Here is a 23,456-nt window from a genome sequence, read left to right as displayed (position 1 = left end):
GTGCTCCAGGAGGTTCAACGGGTGATGACTTGCGGTGGAGCCCAGCCAATACTTGGGGGACCCTCTTGGGGTGGAAGAGGCTGGCAGAGACATCAGGTGTCCATGGCAAGCCCATGCACTTAATAGACACCTCACTTCACAGACCACCTTCCAGCATCACAGTCCCTTTGCACTAATTTCCAGGCTGAGGAAAACATCCCCACTCATTTGCAGGGACACACATTGTCTCAGGATACCTGTGACAGCCTCTGGTCCTCAAAGCTTGTATCTCTGGGCTGGGGGGACTGGTTTGACACACCTTACAACCACAGCAGGCTACGACATGATGAGGTGCTCTACATACTGATATGTCTGATATACGATACATTATATGGTAAGGGTTTTTCTACACACCATCAAGCAGGCAATCAGTCTCCTCAAGCTGGGCATGTGATAAGAACAGTTATACAAATATTTGGGAGGAAGGGAAAGCAGCCATCAGAGGAGAAGGACAGAGGCAGTGATGTGATTCACAGCTTTTCTGCTGATTTGCTGCTGTGGTGAAGCCACTTGGCTCCCTCCCCTCTGTTGGCTAATCATCAAGCAGGGGGGTTACAACACTTACTTTGCAATCTGTACCTAAAAATGCTGTGATAAAAAGATGCTCTGTCTCAGACTCCTTACATCATCTTCCCTTGCAGGCAGTGAGAACACACAACGGGAGTTCACTTCCCACCGGGGAGCCTCTGTTACCAAGTCCTGGGAACGGTGATGTTTAAATGCAGCTGAAGACACCCTCTCCTCAAAAAAGCCCCCCACAAAACCTCAGTGTGCTACCCTGCTGCTAAGGAGGAGGTGGCTGCCGGCCAGGGAAGGAGCCAGATCTGCATGAGCCAGTGGCCACAGTGCAGAAGGGGTGGGCAGGAGGACAGTCACCACCAGCCCACAGAGTCCCCGGGGAGCCCTGTCACCACAGCAGGGAGGCGGCAAGGGCTGTCGTGTCCCACTTTGGAGGCTGCTGCCCTCTGGGGAGAGCTCCTCCAGAAGACACTCTCGCCTGGAGACAACTGATGAAGTATTGCAAAAAGTTTTCCTAGGGAATGTCCTACTTTTAAAAGCCTCCGCTAAGACTTCACTGTGCTGAAAGGTGTGTGTGGAGCAGAAATGGGGCCAACCCAACCCGAACCCAGACATGGCTTAACACCAGACACGGGGTTTAGCAGGCCGATCAGGAGAGACTCGTTTCCAGGAGCATGGCCACAAGGTGCCTCTTCCTGTGAGGAAGTGATAGGACAAGAGAAAATTGTGCCAGTTGTGCCAGGGGAGGTTTAGATTGGATATTAGGAAAAAATTCTTCATGGAAAGGGTTGTCGGGCATTGGAACAGGCTGCCCAGGGAAGTGTTGGAGTCACCATCCCTGGAGGGGTTTAAAAGGCATTTAGACGAGGTTCTTAGAGACATGGTTGAGTGCTAGAGTTAGGTTATGGTTGGACTTGATGATCCTGAGGGTTTCTTCCAACCAAAACTATTCTATGATTATATGAACCCGTTCCTCCCTGGCCCCCTCAGCACGCAACCCTGAAGGGCACTGGCCGGGCTTTTGGCACAAGCACCGCCGACCCCTCCGCCTGCGGTCACAACCCAGAGGTGCCTCACCATTTCCCTCGCTAGGGCCCAAAAAGCACTCTGTGCCCAAATTCCTCCTGGGGGATGCTTGCCTGGGATTTGGGAGACCCGTGTGCAGGTCACTGCCCTGTCACAGGCTGAGACATGCACTAACGCTCAGACCTCCTGCCTTCCCCAGAGCAGGGCTGAAGAGCCTCCTTTGCCTCCACACACGCTGCAAGGACACCCGCGTTAATGACCGTGGGGAACTGGGGCAACGGGAGTCAAGCACACGTCAGCCTCCTGACTCAGCGTGGCGAGGGGCGGGTGAGGTTTGTGAGGTTAGCCGAAAGCAAATCAGCATTCAAAACGGAAAGATGGGCGAGCCCTTTCAGAGAAGAGGCATCAGAGGAAAGGCACTCGCAGAAGGGAGGAAGATGAGACTTTCTTAGGAGGACCTTGCTCATTAGGCTTAAACATGGCTTAGAAATCATCACAAAATAAAGACAAAGACTTCCAGTGCTGGGACAGCCTCCCTGGAGATGGCAGGAACATGGCAGCATAGCTCCTGACTCCTGTTATTTTCTTTTAACAGAACACAATTCCTCCTGAAACTGGATTAACGAGGTTGCAAATTGCATTAGCCAACATGAGAGGCTGCTGGTGCAACAAGAGCAGGAGAAAGGGAAATAGTATTAGACTTTGCCTGCCATTATTACTGCCATTATTAACTTGTCACTTTACTGTAGTGTTCCTATAACAATGAATTATTGCCTGCAAACAGGCTGACATGATTGAATTACTGGGAGAGCAGCTCTATGGGAAGGAGAGACAATGTTAACCCTTTCCTGAGGAAGGCTCAGCTGCTTCCCCCTCCCAAGTGGGCACACAAAAGAGCCAAAGATTTGACTTTCAACACCAGCCTGATGTCTTGACCTTCAGCAGTGCTGGTTTCAGAGCAATACCAAAAGTTTCTGTGGTCCCCATACTGCTGAGGTCCTGGTTGCAGGCTGCTTTGGGATGGACACACAAACAAAAGCAGAATACATGTCTGTCTGCAGCAGCGATCAAGATCCACAGCTTGAGCTCTCCCATCTTTGCAGGCCTTCCTGCAACCTCTGTAGCCTACTAATTTTGTAAAACTAAATCCTCACTTCTCATGTTCCTTCTTTCTGGTATAGATAACACAGGTGCCTGAACAAGCCACCAAACTGAATGACTGCTAGTCTAGATGATGTGGGTCACCTTCTTTTCCCCCTCCCCACTCGCAGGCACAGTACCATCTGTTTGCAATGAGACAGGCTGTTAATCTGAGTCTGCTCTGTAAAAATCAGCAACATGACACTTCTCTCCCAAATTTACTGTTCTTTGTGTGAATGCTGCAAGTAGTGCTTCCTGTGGCATGGACTGGTGAGTGCTCCCAGCCCCAGGAGCAAGACTAGGAGCTGGCTGTGACCCACCTCCTCCTGAGGACAGAAAGAGGCCAGGAATAAACCACCAAGTGACCCTCATTTCAATACGCTCAGCAGGTTGCCACAAAGTCCATTGCCCAGCAGACACAGATGTTCCTCAGCCTCAAAGCCTGCTGCTGCAGCAAGACGAGCAGGGTACTTAAATAGCTGCGCACATCCCTGCTGACCATCACCCATTCCAACAGCCACAGCCCAAAATTCAACCCCAAGCACGGGCGCGTGCCCTAAAGCACACTGTACCTCTGCAGCTCGGGGAAGCACATCTCGATGCCCTCAAAATGCTACCACAGGGTGCTGTGGCAAAGCAAACCCTGTGGTGGACCCACCTGCTCCGTTGTGCCCCTGCCAGCTTCAGCCCCACAGAAGGTAAGCACCACATCAGCCAAACCTACTGACGAGCAGCCCGATGTCTCCCCTTCTCCCCAGAAGCAGCACAGTCAGCCTGCTGACCTGCCAAACACATAGGTAGTGGGTCAAGTCCATCGCTGCACGCCTCGTGCTGTGGCACGAAGACTGCAGGCGGTGACAAGGACATCTGCTCAGCTACGGGACAGCGTGGGATTACCAGCCATGCCATGTTGGAGTCTGAGAAGAAGCTAACTAATCAGCAGGTAACCAAGTGAGGCCTTGCGGAAGCACGCATATGTGACCCAGAAAGTCTCTTTGAAGCCCAGAAGCCATACATCCGTGAGCATATATGGAAAAGGCGGTGTGGTGTGTAGCTGCAGGGATGGAGAAAGCTGGGAAGCCCACAGCCTCCAAGGTCTGGCCACGGATAAGCCAGAGACCACCAGCTGGGACACGTGGCTGGCCTGGGAAAAGCCAGAGCTTCCCTAAGGACGAGAAACCACGTCTCTCTGAAGGACAGCAAGAAACAAATATACCCAAAGCAAAACACCCCACAAACCTAAAAGCAGAAACCTTCCTGCCAAACACTAAAGAAATGAACGTAAAAAGTTCTGCAGGAGAGAGAGGAGGGGAGGGAAGAATAAAAGATTCCCAGCTTGAGTTGTGCCTGCTGTCAGAAAACAATACACAGCTCACTGATCACTTGTAAATTAAAATATGGAGATAGGATCACTGGAAGATAAATTCAGTGCCAAACTACAGCCACGGAGGACAAAGAAAGAAAAAAATAACATACCGAGACACTTAATCAACTCCTCATCAGAATGATTTCAAACAAAAGAGTGCTACGTCAATTGGGAAAAAAAAGTAATTAAATGTACCTGAAGAGCAAGTTAGAACACATACGGCAGCACCACACACAAACTCCCGTCTCATTCTGGAGGCTGGCCATCAATAGCCAAATTTCCAGAAAGGCACCTGAGAAGTTTGTGTAGGTGCACGTTAGAGTACCACTGCACCTTGTAGCGCAGGGCTGGCTTTGGCATGCCCTGCATTTGACTCAGAGGCTACTGCTGAAAAACTGGCTGCTACACAGAGAGGAGATGCTGAGGGTGGTATGAAATGTCATTTCCTTGCTGTGCAGAGCGTAAGCTTCCCAGACAGACTTCAGGCAGGATCATGAGGTCTTTGGGACACTGCCTGCACCAGCCCTGCCAGCCCCGGGTTGTCAGCGCTGCCCTCTGTGCAAAGACAAAGTCCCCTGAGGAGGACCCAGCTGAATCCATCCAAGAGCTCACTCGCTCCCCTCACCTTTAACTATTCTTTCCACTGGGTTAATCTTCTGCAGGGTTAGTAAACTGAGCTGGCTCACAGCAGGACTGATGCTGGCACAAGGAATGGGACAGGACATCACGAAGCCAGCAGCACATGTCAGGGATGAGGATCACCACCTCCCTTCTGTGCAGCCAAGCGCTGGATCAGCTCCACCTGCACCCTAAACGCTCACAATGCTGCTGCCTCCATAAATTAACTGGTGGATGTGTCTGCTGTGTGGAAGAACAACCAAGTGAAATGAGCCATCTGCTGTTTCTCAATAAATTGTTTTCTCAGACTTATGGACCGAGAAAGTATTACAGCATGAAGGGAAACAGATCCATCACTATGTGTACTCCCTGCTTCTCTGTTGCATGGGACAGGGAAAACTGTAGGAATGTTCTTTAACAGCATCCCAAATTCCTATTTAAGCAAGTAAGATGGCCCTGGGAGCCAACTTTTATGCATGCATGTTATGATAAAAACTCTGAGCCATAGGTTCTGTGTGTCAAGAGTCTGCCATTTTTCATAATGAAGCAGATCACAGCTTCAATGAACCCAGGATTTAGTCTTTGACCCGTGTCAGAACAGGTAGAAACCCTAAAATAACCAGCCCCTTAGGAAACAAAGTTCTGAAAAAGCATTCAGATAAAAATCGCCCTCATTTATTCTGCTGACACAGAGGTATTAATTTCACAAGGTAAAACTGCCATGGGAAGATCCACAGTGCTTGAGGCTGGGACATCTCTCTGCCTGGCCGTTCAGCACTGTTCTTCTCAAAACAGGACACAGTCTGCTTGTGCAAAGGACTGATGGGGAATACGTAGTTTCTTGTCTGAGGAGAAGCATCCCACACAATGCAGAAGCTAGAAAATGGTACAAGTCCCATGCACACGGATAGACAACCAGAGCTGCTGCTCAGGCATGGAGAGGGGGACACCTGGGTTAGATACCACTGACTGGAGGGCTGAGAACATGGCAAGAGAAAATTCGTGCTGCTGCAGCACTGAGCCTGCTGGCCCTGGGGCCACTCACCTTGTGGAGACCAGCAGGGCAGCGGAGGGGCTGGGGCTCCATGAACAGACCAGGGAAGGAGAACAGTGGTCAACACCTGGCTGGAAACCTGTTCATCACCAGTGCTCCCTCTCACCTAAGGGCTGCCCAGGCTGAGCTGTGCTTTTTAAAACTTCAAGGACGTAAGGAATGCACACAGCTTTACAGACGGACAATGTCTAAGTACTGTTCACTGCAGAGTATTTCAGTCCACAGAGAGCAAACAGGGAATTGATGAGAAGCTAAAGTGTGCAGAGAGAAGACGTGCAAGACAACATCAAAGAAACTGCATGTGCACAGACTGCAAACAGGCTGACACCGTGGTTCTGTATATTCATGCTGCAAATGGGAGTGGAAAACTGCTCAGGAGATATCAAAGAGAGAAGCAGAGAGTGCTTTGAAATCGAAGTGAAAAAATTACTCCTAAAAAAGTAACCATGAAGAGAGTTTACTTGAACAGAGCAGCATATTCTGCATACAGCTCAGGTCTCCTGGCATTGTCAGTCTTGTTCAGGGGCTGAAGATCACGAGTGCCCACAGCAAGATCAATGGGCACACACAGAGCAGGCTGAGGGTCCCACCAGGTGCAAGGATGCAATCCCACATCCTCCACTCTCGTGAAATGCATCTGAGATGCTTCACACAGTTAAAATCCAGCTTCTCAGGTTATACCCTTGGGTGCATTTTGCAGGCTAAAGCCCCAAGGGAAGTCCTGGACGTAATTGACTGCGGCCAGCTCAACATGCTTGGCTCTGACAGAAACATTTCATGGGCAAACATGCAGAGGAGCCAAGTATCACTGCTCCCAGATGGGAAACCAAAGGCAAGGGGAGGTGAAAGGCAACTCAGACCCTGCAAGGCCAGTGTCAGCATCCTCAGCACGGGGTCGGTAACACTTTGGTGCATCCAGTGCAAGGTCCCTGCCCTGCTGCTCCCGCTGATGGGCTCATTTCCACATGGCAGTATTTTTGTGGGATCAAGACGGAATCTGCTCTGATTGCTTCAGCTCTACAGACACCGATGTAACCTCACGCCCACATGTGACCTGCGTTGGGCCAGATTTGCCCAGCTGAGAGATGTGGCAGAGCACCTCTCTGATGCCCATGAATGTGAAACCACAGCCAGCTTGACAAGGCCAGCCAGCAAGTGTCCTGCTGGGAGAGGGGCAGCATCCTCACGTGCACACTCACAGGTGAAAAGCCCTGGGGAGACCTTATTGCAGCCTTTCAGTACTTAAAAGGGGCCTATAAGAAAGATGAGGACAGACTTTTTAGCAGGGCTGTTGCCACAGGGCAAGGGGTAATGGTTTTAAACTAAAAAAGGATAGATTTGGGCTAGACATGAGGAAGGAATTTTTTACAATGAGGGTGGTGAAACACTGGAACCTGTTGCCCAGAGAGGTGGTAGATGTCCCATCCCTGGAGACATTCACGGCCAGGCTGGACGGGGCTCTGAGCAACCTGATCTAGCAGATGTCCCTGCTCATGGCAGGGGGTTGGACTAGATGAGCTTTGAAGGTCCCTTCCAAACCAAAGTATTTTAGGAGTCTACGATTCCATGAAACTCCTCCTCAAATCTGTATTTATACAGCAGTGCCTGAACACTAGAGAGTATGTTACACACCACAGCAGCAGCAAGAAGAGGAGGCTCTTGGGTGTGTGTGACAGTGATGGTACATGGAGAAGACGGTGGACAGGTATGCTGGGAGCAGGGTGTGATGGCTTAAGTGCAGAGAAAAAGCACCCCAGGGTGTATCCTGGGTTAAATAACTGTGCCAAGGAGGTGGCAGCAAGTCTAAGTGGGGAAGCTGCCCCAGGGGACCTGACAAGTGTGGGGAGAGAGTTCCCCAGGGCAAATGTGCAGCGTTAGGAGACTATCAGGGATACGAGGTGGAAGAAGCAAACCCACCTGTGCCACCTGGAAAAGAAACAGGGCCCCAGCTGGGTTGTTAATGCAGATCTATGCAAGGGGACAGCCCTGGGTCACACAACACCGAACCCCTTCATTTTGTCTCTTCAGTGTGCTGGAAGCCAATGGGAAAGAGCAGCAGCTCTGAGGCAGAACAGCAGATCTGAGCCCACCAGGAAGAGAAAGCAGCAAGTCCCTGAGCACCCAGGGGAAAGGAGGCTGCTCTGCGCCGCAGTTGTGGCTGCTGCTGAACAGGCTCCTGTCTCTCCTGAGCGCTCCTTGAACTCCTTCATTGCTCAAGCAGGAGTACAACTCTTTGCCAGATGGAGCAGGCGGCTGTAAAGCAGGCAAGCAGTGCTATTCTACAGAGCAAAAGCACTCTGGGATCAAGCACGCAGCAAACTTAAATTTCCAGACTTCGCTTCTGTAAGGGAGTTTCCAGGTCATTAGCTTTCCTTGTTTAACTTTATTGCTGGCTGCTGCCAGCAGCAAAAAATGTCAGGTTTTCAAGCAGGCACTTTGTGGCCCTTGAACACACTTGTTGGAGCCTCCATTCAGAAGTCTGGGAGAGGTCAGTACCCCACTGGACACCCATGGTAGAAAAGACACCTTTTGAATCCATCCATGAGAGGATTCCTCACACGTAGACATTACTAAGAAATGAGATAGAAGAAAGGCATTAACAGTAATACCTGATTTTCATTTGTTAGGGGAAAGCCTCTCCTTATCCTCTGCAAGCGTCTTGGCAATTGTTTGAAAATCAGTCCTCCTTTCCGGACATTAAGCGTGCCACAAAGCAGTCTGTTTTTCCAATTCTCCTCTGCCTCATCCCCTCCTCATCCTCCCAGGGTCCCCAGCCTGTGCGGTTACAACCACATCCCAGTCTTCAGAGGGAAGGACAAGCAGGACACTGAGCAGCCTCTTTGTGGCTGCCAGGGATGGGCTTCGACCAGGAGGTAAGGGTCCTCAGCTCTCTGCTCTTCAGGTTCCTCCGGCCACTGCCACCCCAACACTGTCAGGCTGCTGTCACCGGTGGTTTCTTGTGGGCCAGGAAAGAGGCAGAGTACTCTGCACCCACCCTGCTCCCAAAATAAGGTTCAGGGATAAACCTCCCACTTCTCCAAGGCCAGCTGAGGAGCCTCCACCCTCCACCTCCATGACGGTTTCAACTTGACAGCTCCTAGAAAAACAAACTTTACCAAGCAGTCCCTAGAGAGCCCCTCGAAGCCAATTAATGCTCTAATGAAGAGCCTGACTACCTTGTTTGCTCGACGGCTCCCAGGTCAATCAATCTGCCATAGCCTGGCTCGCAAAAAAGCAGAAAGGAGCCCAGCACCCTCGTGTCTGCTCCGTTATCATCCCCTGCCACCGTGCTCCATCTCTCCTCCCACATTCATTACTGTCAGAAACCCAGCAGCAAGAGGGCAGGTTTATAGAGGCTACTGCAGCTTCTCCCCATGTGCCTGATCCAGGATTAGTCACAAAGGCACCGGCCAAGGGACAACGCGAGGACGGAGGGGTGGGAAGGGCACAGAGGCACGGGGAGGTGGGTGCCGTACAGCTTGGGATGGGCAGGTCTGTGCCTGAGTACGAAAGCGGTGAGGGGGTGCTCGGGGGGCTTTGCCACAACCTTCTGCTTGTGTGACAGCTCTGCTTTTTCATCCCACTGTTGCTAGAAAAACTCCCCAGTGCTCAGACCCCAGGCCCTCTCAAAGCTCTGCTGAATCACCCCCAGCTTGCGCTGCAAGGGAAAGATAAGTGCTGTAATGCACACGAGAACAATGGCAATTTAATACATCACCACAAATCTGCTCAAGCCTCCTTGCCAAGAGTCCTATCCAGACATCCTAGCCCACTCAGATCACAGCAGTGTCCCATCATGCCGCCAGAGACTGCTGCCCTTGTCTGAGCCCCACAGACCGCACAGACATGCTGCACCCAGACAGCATCTCCTGTCTCAGCCGCTCCATCCCTGAAAACCTGGCAGGGAGAAGCAAGATCCAAGGAGGAGCTGGGAACAGGGCCTGCCTGGCAGCCCTTGGGTCTCCCTGTGACCCACATGCACCCATCTACCACCTTCCTCCCTCAGCTGGACCCAGGGCCTGGGCACCGTTCCCCCTCCATGCTGCGTGAGGAAGGGGACAGAGAGCAGTGAGGGGCTACTGCTCAGCCAGCATCCTCACACCGAGAGCTCAGCCTGAATTCAAATGCTCTCAGGGTCACCTGGGCTCAAAAAGAACTGCCTGCACCTCTGCGTCTGCTAAAACCCACGATCAGCAAGCGCCAGGGAGTCACCACACCTGTCCTCTCCAAGGACAAGACACATCTGTCCTGACTGATCTCCTGCAGATCAGCCTGGTAAAGCTGCCATGGAGGATGCTCTTCTCCACCTTGGAAAGGGGTAAGTGCACAAAGGGCAAGGCAATGGCTTTAGAAGGGAAAGGGGTGGTGAACCTCAGAATAAAGGGGTGGTGAGCCCCCAGGGTAAGCCTCAGCTTTCAGGGATGAAAGAACCAGGGTTTCAAAGATAGGCCAGATACCACAGCGGAACGGGAGCCCCAAACACAAGGATGCGGGTGGGAAGAAATCTCCACTCCTGCACTTGAGGCTCGCTCCAAGCTCAGCCCGCACTCCTGTGCATGGTTTCCTGCCAGCTTTGGCTTTGGAGAAGCAGCTGGCATGGACCGAGCCATGCTTTTATTGTTCCTCCCCCTCTGCTGCAACATGAGCTCACCAAGAAACAACATACAACTCGAGAGATGGAAGTAAAAAGGAGAGCACTGCGTTCTAAGGACACAAAAGGGCCACAGGTGATCTAGCCACTCGCCAGTCTGGTCCACAATCCTTCCCGACAGACCCCCAGCACCAGCCTGGATTTCTGCTCCAGCCCGCCGAAGTTAAAACCCAGCACTCACCCCGCAGAGGCGCAGGTCCCTCTCCCTGCAAAGCACACACGAGCTATACAGGGCAGTGTGCCTGTACCTGTGCACAACCCTCCTACTGTGCAACCCAGCACATGCCGGCTTGTGCAACAGAGAGGAGCACGACATGAAACAGAAATACCAGAGCTTGAGATCTGCTGCTGAGTTTTCATGCACCACCAAGTCAAGAACACCATGCCCTCGTGATACCTAAACTCTCTGTAAGCTCTCACATGTGTACAGCCAGCATCCTTCACAGGGCTCCTTCTCATGCTGCCAGTCCTTATAATGGTTTTGTGCCCACGGGGCCAGGAATGTCACACTGAGAGGCCAAATCTGGCTCTGGATGCCATGCAGGCCACTTCTGCCATCCCACCTACAGACCCTTATGTCAGAGCTGGGCTAATGCTGCGGCTGCCTGCCTTATTCACTCATTCCTGCAGAAACTACGTGTTTCGTTTCTGAAACGAAACATTCAGCTCATTTCTTCCCAGGAGTAGGAAAGGACTGGAGTGTTTCAGGCTGCTAGTGTTTCCTCAGCATTACTTGTTGGCCACGAGATAGCCGTAGGTGAAATTACGGGATGTTTCGAAAAGATGGACCCAATTTGAAATCACTTTATCTCTGCAACCATGAAGCATCCATATGTGAAACTCTTACCACTTGAAAGGGTGGGGCTGGGGTTAGGGTTACTAAAACTGGATAACTCATTAAACTGTTTGTAAATTTTTGTGTAATTGTAACATGCTACCATCATGAAATATACTGCTTTGAAATTGGGTCCATCTTTTTGAAACACCCTGTGCTTTGCAGCCACATTAATACATGCAACTCAAAAGAAGAAGTGCCACCCCTGCAGTTACCACTCAGCACAGATGGTAACGCTGCCAGAGTGCCAAGGAGAGACAGCCTGAGCGCTGAAAAGGCAAACTGACACACCAGGAGAAGCTCCAGCACCCTGTCCCTGGAGGATGTGGGATTTCACAAAGTAAAGAGATTAATGAAGCAATCAGGCAGCTGCTGTTTTACCTTTCTCACCTGAACCCACTTTAAAGGCTGACAAATATCGATTGCCATGTCTGCACCTGGAACCTGTCAAATGGAAAGGTCACTACGACGAACAGGGAGCAGGAGTTTAAGAGAAAACGAGAATCCCAGCATAAATTTACAATCTGGAAGCACATGCTGGCTCAGTTTGCCAAAAGACCTCCAGACGAGCCTTCTTTACAGCGTCCCTTGGTGGATTGGTAGTGGAGACAGTTCACCCCACACTCACTGGCATATGGGTCAAGGCAGGACTAGCAGCAAGGCAAAGGAGAAAACTAGGACTAAGACGTCCAAGAGCAGCCTGAAATTATCTCAGACTAAGGTGACTGTAGAGAAACAAAATTAGACTGACAGAGCTCTCAGGTGTTCAGTCATTCAGAGGTACTGAATGACTCCTTTTGAAGAAGGCCTGGATATTAATCTGAAAACCAGTATCTGCTTCATCAGCACAGGTCTGACTGTGGGGGCACTAGGATGTTCATTCAGAGGTGACCGAGGAAGTCACCTCCCACATCATCCTGGATCCCCTCTGGAGATTATCCAGCCAAAGACCCAGCAATGACATGACACAACCCTACCCTCTGCAGCCTGCAAAACCAGAGAGAAACACAGCAGTTGCTGGTACAACTTCTGGCACTGCATTCATGGAGAACATCAACCATCCACTCTCAGAGGCTGCCTGGGATGTGCAAACAAAACACAGTGAGCACAACCGTGGTGCTGGGGATGCTCCTCGGAGCCTCTCTCTTCTCCTCCATCCCCTTGTGGGCCATAAAACCAGGAACATTGTGCAAGGCTCATTGGACTGACAGCTAAGATTTGTGTAGTCGTAGTTTGTCATGCAGGGAGACAGGGAGAGGCAAAAACCACGGAGACCAAGATGACTTGTTCTGTTAAGGCATCGCTTGATGGTTACTGCTCCAGGAAAGAAGAACCAGCTGCCAGAGCATGGTTTAAGCATCCTTTAGACATCCTTCTTGCCACCCTGAGCGGTGACACAGAGGCTCTCTTCTGGAGGCTGTTATCAAGGATTTCTGTTTCTCTCTCTGTCTCACACACATGCGTGCACAGTGATGTGCCATGAAGAAGCGTATTACTACAGGGACCATATCCAGTCAATGCTGTTTCCTAGGGAAATAAGCTAAAATGATGATCATCACCAAACTGACCTTGTGAGCAGTAAAACATGGCAAAAAAAAAAGGCAGGATAATCAAGATAAATGGAGAAATTAACCTGGAGATGAGGGCAAGGAGGGAGGGAGGGAGGAAAGAAAGAGGATAGGGAGCTCATGAGCCACCTGGAGCTCACAGCATCCCCTGACTTTTCCAAAGACATGCTAAGGGCTGGGGAAGGAGGAGGAGAGTACAAAAAGGGCCACTGAGGGGAAAAACACAAAGCCCAAGCCATAAGACAGACCCTAGCAAGGAGTCCCTCTGTCCAGGAACACAAAGGGAGGACTGACTATGCTGCAAGGACCTGAGCCAAGAGTAAAGATGCCACCAGAAGAGTGAGAGATGCAGCCAGTTACTAGACAAGAGTTCCAGCACCTCACCTATGGTGTGTGTGCCCTTGCAGGCTTTGGTGGGACCACCCCTCTCTTTGATCCTGTTTGCCCCATCGTTTTCCTCTCTTTCCCAGGTTTAGTCTGCTGTGATGAATGGAGGTGGCAACCTGAAAGCCACCTCCATCTCACAGGAATAACCCAGAGACTGGACTGAGCCTCCCAGAAGGAAACCCCATGACCAGCACATGAGGAGCAAAGACAAGACCTAGTTCCCCAGAGGTGGACAAGGGAGCTCCAACATATCCATGGCCAAAGAGCTGTGCAGTCCCACCTGCGCCATGCACAAGTATGAGATGTCAGTCACAGCCACAAAAGTGGTCCTTGCTCTGGAGAGATTGCTGCAGCACTGCTACGTACCCCGTCCCCACGATGCACACCCCAGCCCCTCTCCCGCACTCTTGGCACTCACCTGGCCGCAGGACTCTGATTTCCAGCAGGTTGGAGGTCCTGTCCGCGAGCCGCGTCCAGCTGCTGTTGTAGTTCTTCCTCCAGAGCTCAGCCACGCACTGGTACTTGCCGGCTTCCGTGTCGCTTGCCCTGCTGATGCTCAGGCGCACGTTGTTGCTGGACTCGGCCTTCTCGATGGCGGTGCGGGTCCGGAAACCCGTGTACCTGTCGCCCCACTGGACCCCGCCGTCACGTGTGAAGGTGACCAGGTCATGAAACTCGGTGCTGCCCGCCGGCTGGAAACGCCACGTCACCGACACCGGTACCCACGATGGGTAGTGGGGCTTGATGATGCACTGGAGGTCGAAGGACTCATTGTAGGTCACCCCGGGGGTGCGGGAGATAGCTGTCACAGCAAAGCCGGCCTCTGTGGAAAGAGAAAAAAGGGCTTTGAGAGACACCTGCCTAACAAGGCCCTGCTGTCAACATGCAAAAGCTAGAGCGTGGTCATCCAGTTGTGAGCCTGGAATAATCGGCCACTTGCGTTGTGTCGGCTCTTCGTTTGCAATTGCAAAGTGGCACGAACAGCAGCCGCAAAAACACAATGGAGTGCCTGCACAGTGGTGACGGCCTGTGTGAGCGCTGGCTGCAGCAGTGGCAGCAGGATCATGCTCAACTTCTGCCCAGAGGACCGAGATCCCCCGAGACCCAGCCCCTGCACGCTGCCAAAGCCCCGCATGGAAACGCAGCGGCGCAGCGGCAAGGGAGCAGTGACGGGCAGAGCAGCTGCCCAGCGCCAGCCTGACCCCTCGCAGAACCTGTGAGTCACATCCGCCTCTCGGGCAGGGGGTCCCCACCCCATCCCCCACCCCAGATCTGTGTCTGGTTGCTGCAGGTGAAGGAAAGATGAGGAAAGCGAGAAGTAGCAGCCTTCAACCATGCATGGGAGAGGTGGCAGTGGTTACAAAACCCCAGGATGGAGAAAACTAAAAGAGAGAGAAGCTGGTTGCTCCTGTTCTTCACACCACATGGCTTTCGTTTTCCTCCAGATCACAGATCCAGGATGACTTACGCAGTTTTTCTCACACATCCACCACTCTGCAAGCCAGTCAATAGGTTTGACTTGTCTACCTCCAGCACTTCATTTGTTTAGGGGAGTTTAATACCAGCAGTCTACCAGTAATTTGAAGAGAACATATTCCCACTGAACTGGCTTACATTTTGAGGCAGAGTATTTCCATTGCTCATTTGTTCTGAGCTGCAGAGAAAAATATTTTCTTTTCTTCCAATCACTTCGGTGCATCCAGCAGACTTGGCAGGGACCTTGTTTTCTACCATCAGCATCCCAAGAAGCGCTCCCTTCTCAGGAGGCTCCGCAGGGTGTCCCACGCCGACTGGCAGCTTTCCTCCTCCCCTGCAGCACTGGCACCCAGCACAGCCACCGCCGGCCAGTGCCCAGGAGGAATAGGAACATCTTCTGGATCAGTACAGAGCTTCAGCCCGCCACCAGCTTGAAGTTATAGTTTGAGAGATGAGCTGGGAGCTCACCGCAACACAGAGAGCTGCTGCCGCAGGCCAGACTGGCCACAGCATGGACACCATTGTATCTGCACGCTGCAGCAAGTGCCTCTGCAGCCCCACGGCGTCACTGTGTCCGAGCTCCAGGACGTGTAATTACTGAGAAAACAGGGCAATCTTTGGGATTAAAGCCTCTTGCAACATGTTCAGTGATTACCCAGGAGAGGAGACCGAGACCCAGGCTGTCTGCCCTGCAGGACTGCTGCATCTTATCCCCATGCGAGCCCTTATCCTCATCCCCTGCAGCAGCCCTCCTGCCCCAGCAAGTGTTACTGCAACCAGCTCACAGCGCTGCTGAGCCTGAGATGGCCCTCGAAAGTCAACTTCATTTCACCAAGACCAGCTGACTTCCTAAAGTCTAACCTCCAGGGGGCCTGGGCAGCTTCATGAAGGGACTTCTCTTGACTGCTGCGCGAAAGCCAGGTGTGTTTCTCAGGCCCTCAGGCAACACACTCATGGCACTTAGGTTAACACACAATGGCCTTTCCTCCTTCGGGACTTGGCACAAAAGGAGAGAAGCCACGCATAAAAGTGGGCAGATTTTCTGCAAGACCTCCCTACAAGAATATAGCAGCTCCCCCCTCACCCGGCTGGCACCCTGCTTCCCCAGCCAGCCAGGGACTGAAGTCTCTGCCAGGCACTCGAGATCCTCAGAAGTTCAGGGACATCTGGTCTCATCTGACAGCACATCTCTCTTCCGGCTATTGCTTCTGAACCACCCTGTAGATAAGATTTATAGGTTTGAACATCATCTATGCTGTTTCAGCTAAAGAGTTTCTTACCCTGGCAGACTGGCAAACGATTAGACCTTAACTTGAAATGTGGGTGCCACTAAATTTACTGCATTTTTTTTTACTAGCAATTTCTGTAGCCATAAACCTCTCTTGTTCTTTCTTAGCACCTTCAATTTGAATTTCTCAGGACACTTCAAAAACATTACGCTGGACAAAAAATATCAGATTCGGCAGCAATGAAACGATTCTCAATGTTTCCTTCACTAAATTTTCAGGAGGTACTTCAGCTTTGCAGATAGGGAGAGGACCTAGGAATTTCTTAGGACTTGACAGAACGTGCTCAACAGCTGGCGATTTCTCTGGGACAAGGGGTGGAGGAGGGACCACTACCTTTCCACCGCATCTTGCGGAACTGCTGGGCAATTCTGAGCACCTTAAATTTTAACAAGAGTAAAAGTGATAAGGGGCAGCGCAAAGAGAAAGGCTGATACGCAGACTTAGAGCAGGCCAAAGGCTGCTGACCTCATGAGGAAGATACTGTTGCAACCACATGAGAATCTGCCTTTAGCCCTTTACAAACTAATGTCTCTACCTGCTTTTGGAAGCTATATAGAAAAGATTTCCAGCTCCAGACAGAACAGTGTCTGAAAGAAGGTCAAAAGTGAAGGCGAGAAAAGGAGGAAAAAAAGCAAGATTTTAATCTATGATACAACTTTGAAGTCTGGTCTCACACATCTTGGCAAAGCTTAATATTGCAGTGAACAATAAAAAAAAAAAAAGCCCACCTGAAATTCCTATCTTGACCTCGCAATAGAGTTCCCCTCTTGTTTATAGCCCTGGCATTCTGTGAATCAGTGGCCTCACTGGAGCAGTCATCCCTTCTTCTGTCTCCTGCAGAGTACTTTGGGAAATAGTCCAGGACTTAATACAGCAAGGCCTGAGTGGGACCAAAGTAATTCACGGTCCATGCAAAATCCCTCATGCCCTACCTGCCCGTTCCTAAACTGGTACGGTTTCGCTGTGTTTGAAACAAAGGAGCTCTTTGGCAGAGCAGAGTAGCAGCTGCAATGATCCCAGCTCCTAGTTCAGCTTGGTCATGGACGATGTTGTGGTTCTGGGCCAGCAAGCTCAGTGCCTGACGCATGTCTCCTGCAGGCTACTAACGCTGTCAGAGATGTTCCCCATTTCTGGTGGCTGGGCCAACAGATGTCCAGTGTTTCAGTCTCCTGGTCTGGCGAGCGGAGGTTAAGGTTTACCTGGGGCGGGCAAGGAGGCTTCAATGCCCATGGGCTGCCGATGGAGCAACACTGTGACCCTTCCCATAGCTTGGCTCCACTGCTGGGGGGACGTGCCATGGTACTGGCAGCCTCTCTCCCTCCTAGGAAGGATGCTGAAACACTCCCCCTCTCCTCAGCCACCCCCCTTGCTTTCCTCCTGCCACAGCCACCCCTCAGACTTTGCCCCCACACGCAATGGGGCACGCAGATGTTTTGCACCAACCTACTGCAGGCGGACTGCCAGGTACCTCCATTTCACCAGCAAGCAAGGGCAGGAGTGCCAAGAGCAGCCCCGTTTATTCACAGGTGACCTCCTGGGGGTGGCCAGGCACACAGGAAGCACGGCCCCATGGCCCCCGTGCCTTGAGTACTCACCCAGAGAAGTGATGGACACCGGGGTGCCGGCGTGCCGCTCCCCAACCATCTGCCACTCCCCATCCAGCGTCCGCGTCCACTCGGCCACCCGGCACTCGTAGTGGCCCTCGTCCGCCTTGATGCTGTTGAAGATCTCCAGGGTGAAGGAGCCGGGCCGGACCTGCTCCACCTGGATGCCCCCATAGCTGCTGCGCTCGGCGTACGAGGGGCCTGGCTGCAGGGTCCCCTCCCGATCCAGACGCACAATTTCGCTGCGCCGGTTCAGCCTGTCCACCAGCTGCCAGGCCACGGAGAGGCGGCTTTGGGGCCCGATGCCTGAGCGCACGTTGCAGCCAAAGCGCAGGCTCTCCCCCTCCAAGACATTGCTGGCGTTGTTGATAATTTCCAAGGAGATGCTGGTCTCTAAGGAGAGAAACGCATACACACAGGGGAGATGATACACACTCGCCACTTCTCGGTCTGCAAGAAGGACGCTGCTGGCCAGAGAGGCTTTCTACCAGGCGCAGGAAACTGCCCACACATTTGGGTCCAGGCACGTCTTAACTTCATGCGTGACCACATCCAAAACCAGCTTGTGGGCAGCGAGCTGCTCCTGGTGACTTGCACACTCAAACCGTGTGTCGGCCAAAGCTGGGATAAATCTCTCTGCCTATGGCTCACGAGACTTTGCTGCATCTTCTGGTCGCAGGTCCAGGATGGGATCTCAGCAAAACTTGAGGCAATTTGTGTTGCTACAACATGCATTGCATGCAACCGGCTCTGCCAGAAAAAGCTTCCAGCTCCCTGGGCTTTTCAGTTCACGTCATCCTGATCACCATCTTGCCATGTCCATTCCTACAACACCTTTTGGGAGAAGCTCCCCCAAACTCTCATTGCTAGTGACATTAGAGGTAGCTATCAATGTTTGGTAGCATCAGAAAAAATCATATCCTGAACTTCCCAGAGATGTAAGGCTTTACGGCTGTTTTTTCAGAGATACTCAGTGCTGGTTACTCTTGCTGTCTTCTGTCAGAGTTATGGACACTTAGCACCCTTGAAAAATCATCACATTTGTTCCTAGAGCTGGTGATTTATCAAATGGCAAGAATGGAATCTGTCTGAAAGGTAGTTGTGCCTAGAAGTACTACATTTTAGAGGTGTGTCCAGAGTAAGATTTCCTAGCTAATTTCAAAAAGCCAAACAAATGAGCTCAAATATTGGTAGAAGAGAAAGGAAATAGAATTTCTTTTGGAGAAATGAGGATGGAAAAAAAAGCTAGAGAAAAGGGCTGCATTTCCCCAGAAACCTGAGAGACAGGAAACAAACATCACATGAAATGCTCTTGCAGCTGCCCTCTGCTTGGCCAAAGCCCAATGCCAGGGTAGCCTGGCCAACACGTGCATGGTTCATCATGCCATGGGTACCTGAGTTTCAGAGAGCAAAATAAGGCATGAGTCAGTGGGCTCACTCCTTTCACCCCGTTATTTCTGTGTTTATGATGTTTGGCTGATAAACGCAAAAGGCATTCAGGCAAGCCTCCAGCAGGGTTGCTTTCACCAGGGTTGGCAGACACACGATGACCATGACAGACCTCCACGCTGAAGAGCAAACTGGGGCTTGAGGAGCACAGGAAGCCTGGTTTCTCCCAGTACAGCTGTGTTGCAAGACAGCTGAACAACAGCCACTGAATGGCCTGCAGGAGCCTAGAAGCTCTTAGGATAAACCAGGGCCAACCTGGTCTCCCCATTACACCTTCTGAGTACTTTAGAGCACACAGATGGCTGCAGAGCAAGGTGAAGAGAGAGGTGTGAGGAACAAGTCAGAAGCTATCACACACACCTTCTGCTGCAAGGCCAAAACTGCCAGCTTGGGGCCATTACCAAGGTGGAGGCATGTTTACCCACCTACAGACCTGACACATATCCCTCCTTCTCTATCACCCCCTTCCCATTAAAAAAACCAAATCTTGCCAGTTGGGTTTTCAAGCATCCACAGCACGCAAACTCTTATCCTCCCTCTTCCCACCACTGAAGATTGGGCACATCACGGCCTCATCAGCTAGCTGCCCAGTAGAACACTGGCCCCAGGAGGGGATGGGCAAGTCTCTACTTACTGAGCGGCAGGACAGTGATGGGGATGTTCTTTGGCCGCTTGCTCTCCTTGTCGATGAAGTCCCCCGTCACTGTCTTCTCCCGCTCGGTCACCCGGCAGTTGTACTTGCCGCTGTCCTCAAGGCGGAGGCGGTAGATCTTCAGCACAAAAACATTGTCGCTTTCTTTGGCTACCTTGAGCTGGCCCTGGGCCTCGCGCTGGGCGAACTCGTTGTTGAGCACTGGCACAGCGTTGGGTCCCAGACTGGCTATGAGGGAGCTGTTAAAGGCCCAGGAGATGGAGAAGTAGCGGTCAGGGACATTCTGTGCCTCCAGGATGCAACGAAACTCCACCGGCTCACCCACAATATAGGTCCGTTTCTCCGTCTCCAGCCGGACACTGAACTCCTTATCTAGGGAGAGACAGATAAACTCATGTCATCATGGCAAAGCCTATCAGGAGAACCAGCACACCTCACATGAGGGATTTACAAACTGATACTCCCTGCACGCCAACATCCCTCAGATATGTACATCCACAGGGTAGGGGCTTGCTTTTGCTTTGAGAACCCGGATCAGCTGTGCTGCAGGACAGACAGTTTGCTGTCCAGCACACAAGAGCTTCAAGGCTTTCCCAGTCATGACTCTTTACTCCTGGGAGCAGCTCTTCTGCGACACCAGCATCCAGTGGCACTGCTGGATGCAAGCTGGAGCCTAGTCCTACTCACACCCCGCACAGCCGGGGTTGAGATGCGGGGTCTTTCAGGATATCACAGAGGAAGAAAGAGCTCAGCTAGGTCCTTAGATTCTTAGCAGAAACCTGTGGTGTGGGCTGGGAGAAGGACTTTGACTTGCAGATGGACCTCGTGCAATACAGAAGTGCTTGCCGAAGTTTTTGTTTCATTTTCTGCTGTCACTCTTATCTCCTCACTTACCAAAATTCTCATTGCCTGCGCTAGCACCAAGTGCTTAAGATGTACGTTTCATCTCATGCATCAGCCCCAGATTGGTGGTCATGTCAGGAGACAGGGACTGCCACCCAAGCCCCCTTGCTGCCCCAGTGTCCCCTGGTTGCTATTTACTGACATCTGCCCTGCCCGCAGGCAGCGCTTGGGCCCCCCTTTGCCCTGCTTCACCCTGTCAGGGACACACAGCAAAGCAGAGAGCCAAGCCACAGCCACCTAACAAGGCACAGCCCCGTTTTCCACATCCTCCCACCACCCAGCCGAGCAAGAAAAGGCAGAGGAGATACTGACCGGTGGCTTGCACGTTGACGATGGCGCCCTGGGAACGCTTGCGGGTCATGGCATACCAAGACTTGTCTGGGTCCTGGATCCACTCGGCCGCCTCACAGTAAAACTCGCCCTGATCTGACGGGTGGAGGTTGTAGATGGTGAGCTTCGAGGTGGTCTCCCCAACTTTGTCCAAGCGAACGTCCCCCGTGGCTTGCCGCTGGGCGTAGGCGCTGCCGGCCCGCAGGACGAAGTCGCGGCTGAGGGAGATGATCTCCACGGGCGCCTCGCTGCCTCGCTGCCGGTACCAGGCGATGGAGACATGGCTGTGCTGGGCCGTGCTCTTGGACACCTCGCATTTCAGCTCCAGGGAGTCGCGCTCCACTCTGTTCAGTGTCTGGGGGACCGCCGTCACCCGCAGCGAGTCGGGGATCACTGCAGCAAAGGGGGGCGGGGAGACACAGCCCGAGAGTCAGCAATGCTGAGTCTAAAGCCCAGATATATTAAAGGAGAGATGGGGGAGAGGTGCCTTTTTACAGTTGCAATTAATCATTAAGTATTAGAAAAGTGCTGTTGGCTCACACCTGTCCCCCAAAAAGGGGAGAATTGTCCCCAAAGCCCTTGGCTGGGAAAGACCGTAACCTGCAGCACACACTCTGGTGCTGTGCTAAAATTCCGGCTCAATGGCCCCAGTGACTGCACAGGGTTGTCCATGAAAAAGTCAGCAGATCCAATTCCCCTCTCCTTTGTTTATATCATATTTCATGTTTTAATGACTCCCTCGGGCCATAGGAAGAGGTTTCTGCATTCGGGGAAGCGGCTCCTCTGAGGGCAGCAATGCAATTGCAGCCTGCCCAGCTCCCAGTCCCAGGACGCGGCCATGCCAAGGCACTTGGTAATGAAACTGCTGGGTACTTTTCCAGTTGATTAACTGGAGGAAAGGAAGTACAGCTGCTAAAATCAGAATGAAAAAGAATTGCAGCCCCCCAGCCTTTCCGGATTTTAGCAAGCACCTTAATTTTTGCAAGAGGTTCTACCACCAGAAGACAGACTTTCTTAAAAAGAAGCCTTTCTAGACTTCGTTGCCTCAAGAAACATCACGTGGAAAGACGAATGCAAAGCTTCTTCCCAGCTCTGCAGACGAGGCAGCGTTAGTGAGCCTATTAATGCCCACGATTTCACCACGTACTGGTGGAATATAATTAACAAATCTCAGTTTGGTTTCACTGACAGCACTGGAAGGTTTGATGAAATTAGCTGAGCTGCCGAAAACTGCATGTGTTCCGCTCAGGCACGGCTACAGAAAGCAATGAGCTGCAGTGAAGACAACTACTGGGATTATTTATGGTGGAAAAGTCAGAAGAGGGGAAAGAAAAAAGCCATGAAATGGAGTAAATAAGAGGGAGATCTTCCCACATCCAGCTCAGACGGGAGCATTTGCTTTTACCACGTGCTCATTACCCAGGCAATGTGCTGCCCCTGACAGGGAACGTACCTGGTAAAGCCGTTTACACAGCAGGCCACTGCCCCTGTCCCTGCAGGCAGGTCTCCTCTTCCCTCCCTTCCCCTCATCTTCCTCGCTGAGGTTCCTGTCCCAGTGATAGCCTCCGGCAGACCAAGGCCAGAAGCCTTTCCCCCTTCCCTCTGACTTCCAGACCCGCAGTGACAGCAGCAACTAACTCCACCGGTTCACGCCGCCTGCACGATGACATTTAAATTTCTCATTTCTAACCTTTCTGAATAATTTCCATAGCCGTGCAGCTCCTTTCTCTTTGCCCTCCAGCCACGGGCTCTTATAACTTTTCTTACGTTATTTGAATAAATTAAACCTGATCACCATCTTGTTGGGAGTTATGATACTCTTCTCCTGAGCTGCTTCAAAGAGCAGAGCTCCCTGCTACACCAGCCTCCGCACGACAGCGTATGCGGTGAAAGCGGGCAGCTGTGAAGAAAACCTGCATGCCCTCCTCCCCCCCCGATTTGAGAGCCCTGGGTACCCCACCGGGTGCCTGTGTGCCCCCCAGCCCTGCTCAGTAGAACGGCCGCTTGCTGGCTACAAAGCGGTGCCGTGCTTACCCAGGGAGCCTGCCCGGCCCTGCGGGGCAGGTACAGGCCAGGCACTTGGTTTGCCAGACGTGGAGCTGCCCGCTCCCCAGGAGTAATGCCAGGAAGCCTGTATAAAGGCTGCATCTCAAACAAGCTATGCTGTTCCCGGAGCAGGTTAGAGGCCGGCGCAGGCACCGCTTCACCCGCTGGAACCATGGCTTCGTATTTCCAGGTCATAACCTGACATGCTGTGCTGCATTCCTCCTGCTCTTTTGGTTAAAAAAGCCAGCCGAGATCTTCTAGGTTAGAGGAATCGCTAAGACCTTTTGGGCTGCATGCAGCCTTGAGGACATTGTCTACACCAGCCGGGCATGGACATACATTCAGTCAGTGTCACCTTCCTAACCCAGGAGGATTAGAGACACGCTCGCCAAACGAAAGCCCAGTTTCCGAAGGATGAGACGTTGAGAGGGACAGGCAAGAGCCCTGAGCTGGCCGGGGCAGCGGGAGGGCCCTGCGCTTCGCTCTCACGCTTGGCCAGTGATG

The 23,456-nt window shown here is 52.1% G+C and overlaps 1 protein-coding gene across 2 annotated transcripts in view; it reads right to left on the bottom strand.

Annotated features, from left to right (window-relative positions):
• IGSF3 (immunoglobulin superfamily member 3) overlaps positions 1-23,456 on the bottom strand; it is a 102,990-nt gene that overhangs the window by 15,423 nt on the left and 64,111 nt on the right. Inside the window, exons 3-6 of one of the 2 annotated variants that reach the window (XM_065653713.1) lie at positions 20,889-21,299; positions 19,656-20,045; positions 17,564-17,965; positions 13,622-14,026 (exon numbers count right to left, since the gene is read on the bottom strand). In XM_065653713.1, coding sequence (XP_065509785.1) covers positions 13,622-14,026; positions 17,564-17,965; positions 19,656-20,045; positions 20,889-21,299 — 1,608 coding nt within the window. The remainder of the gene's footprint in view (positions 1-13,621; positions 14,027-17,563; positions 17,966-19,655; positions 20,046-20,888; positions 21,300-23,456) is intronic. The other variant, XM_065653719.1, reaches the window with a different exon arrangement.

Source organism: Caloenas nicobarica, chromosome 1, assembly GCF_036013445.1.
Source record: "Caloenas nicobarica isolate bCalNic1 chromosome 1, bCalNic1.hap1, whole genome shotgun sequence".
NCBI lineage: Eukaryota > Metazoa > Chordata > Aves > Columbiformes > Columbidae > Caloenas > Caloenas nicobarica.
This window is presented reverse-complemented; position numbering and strand designations above follow the sequence as displayed.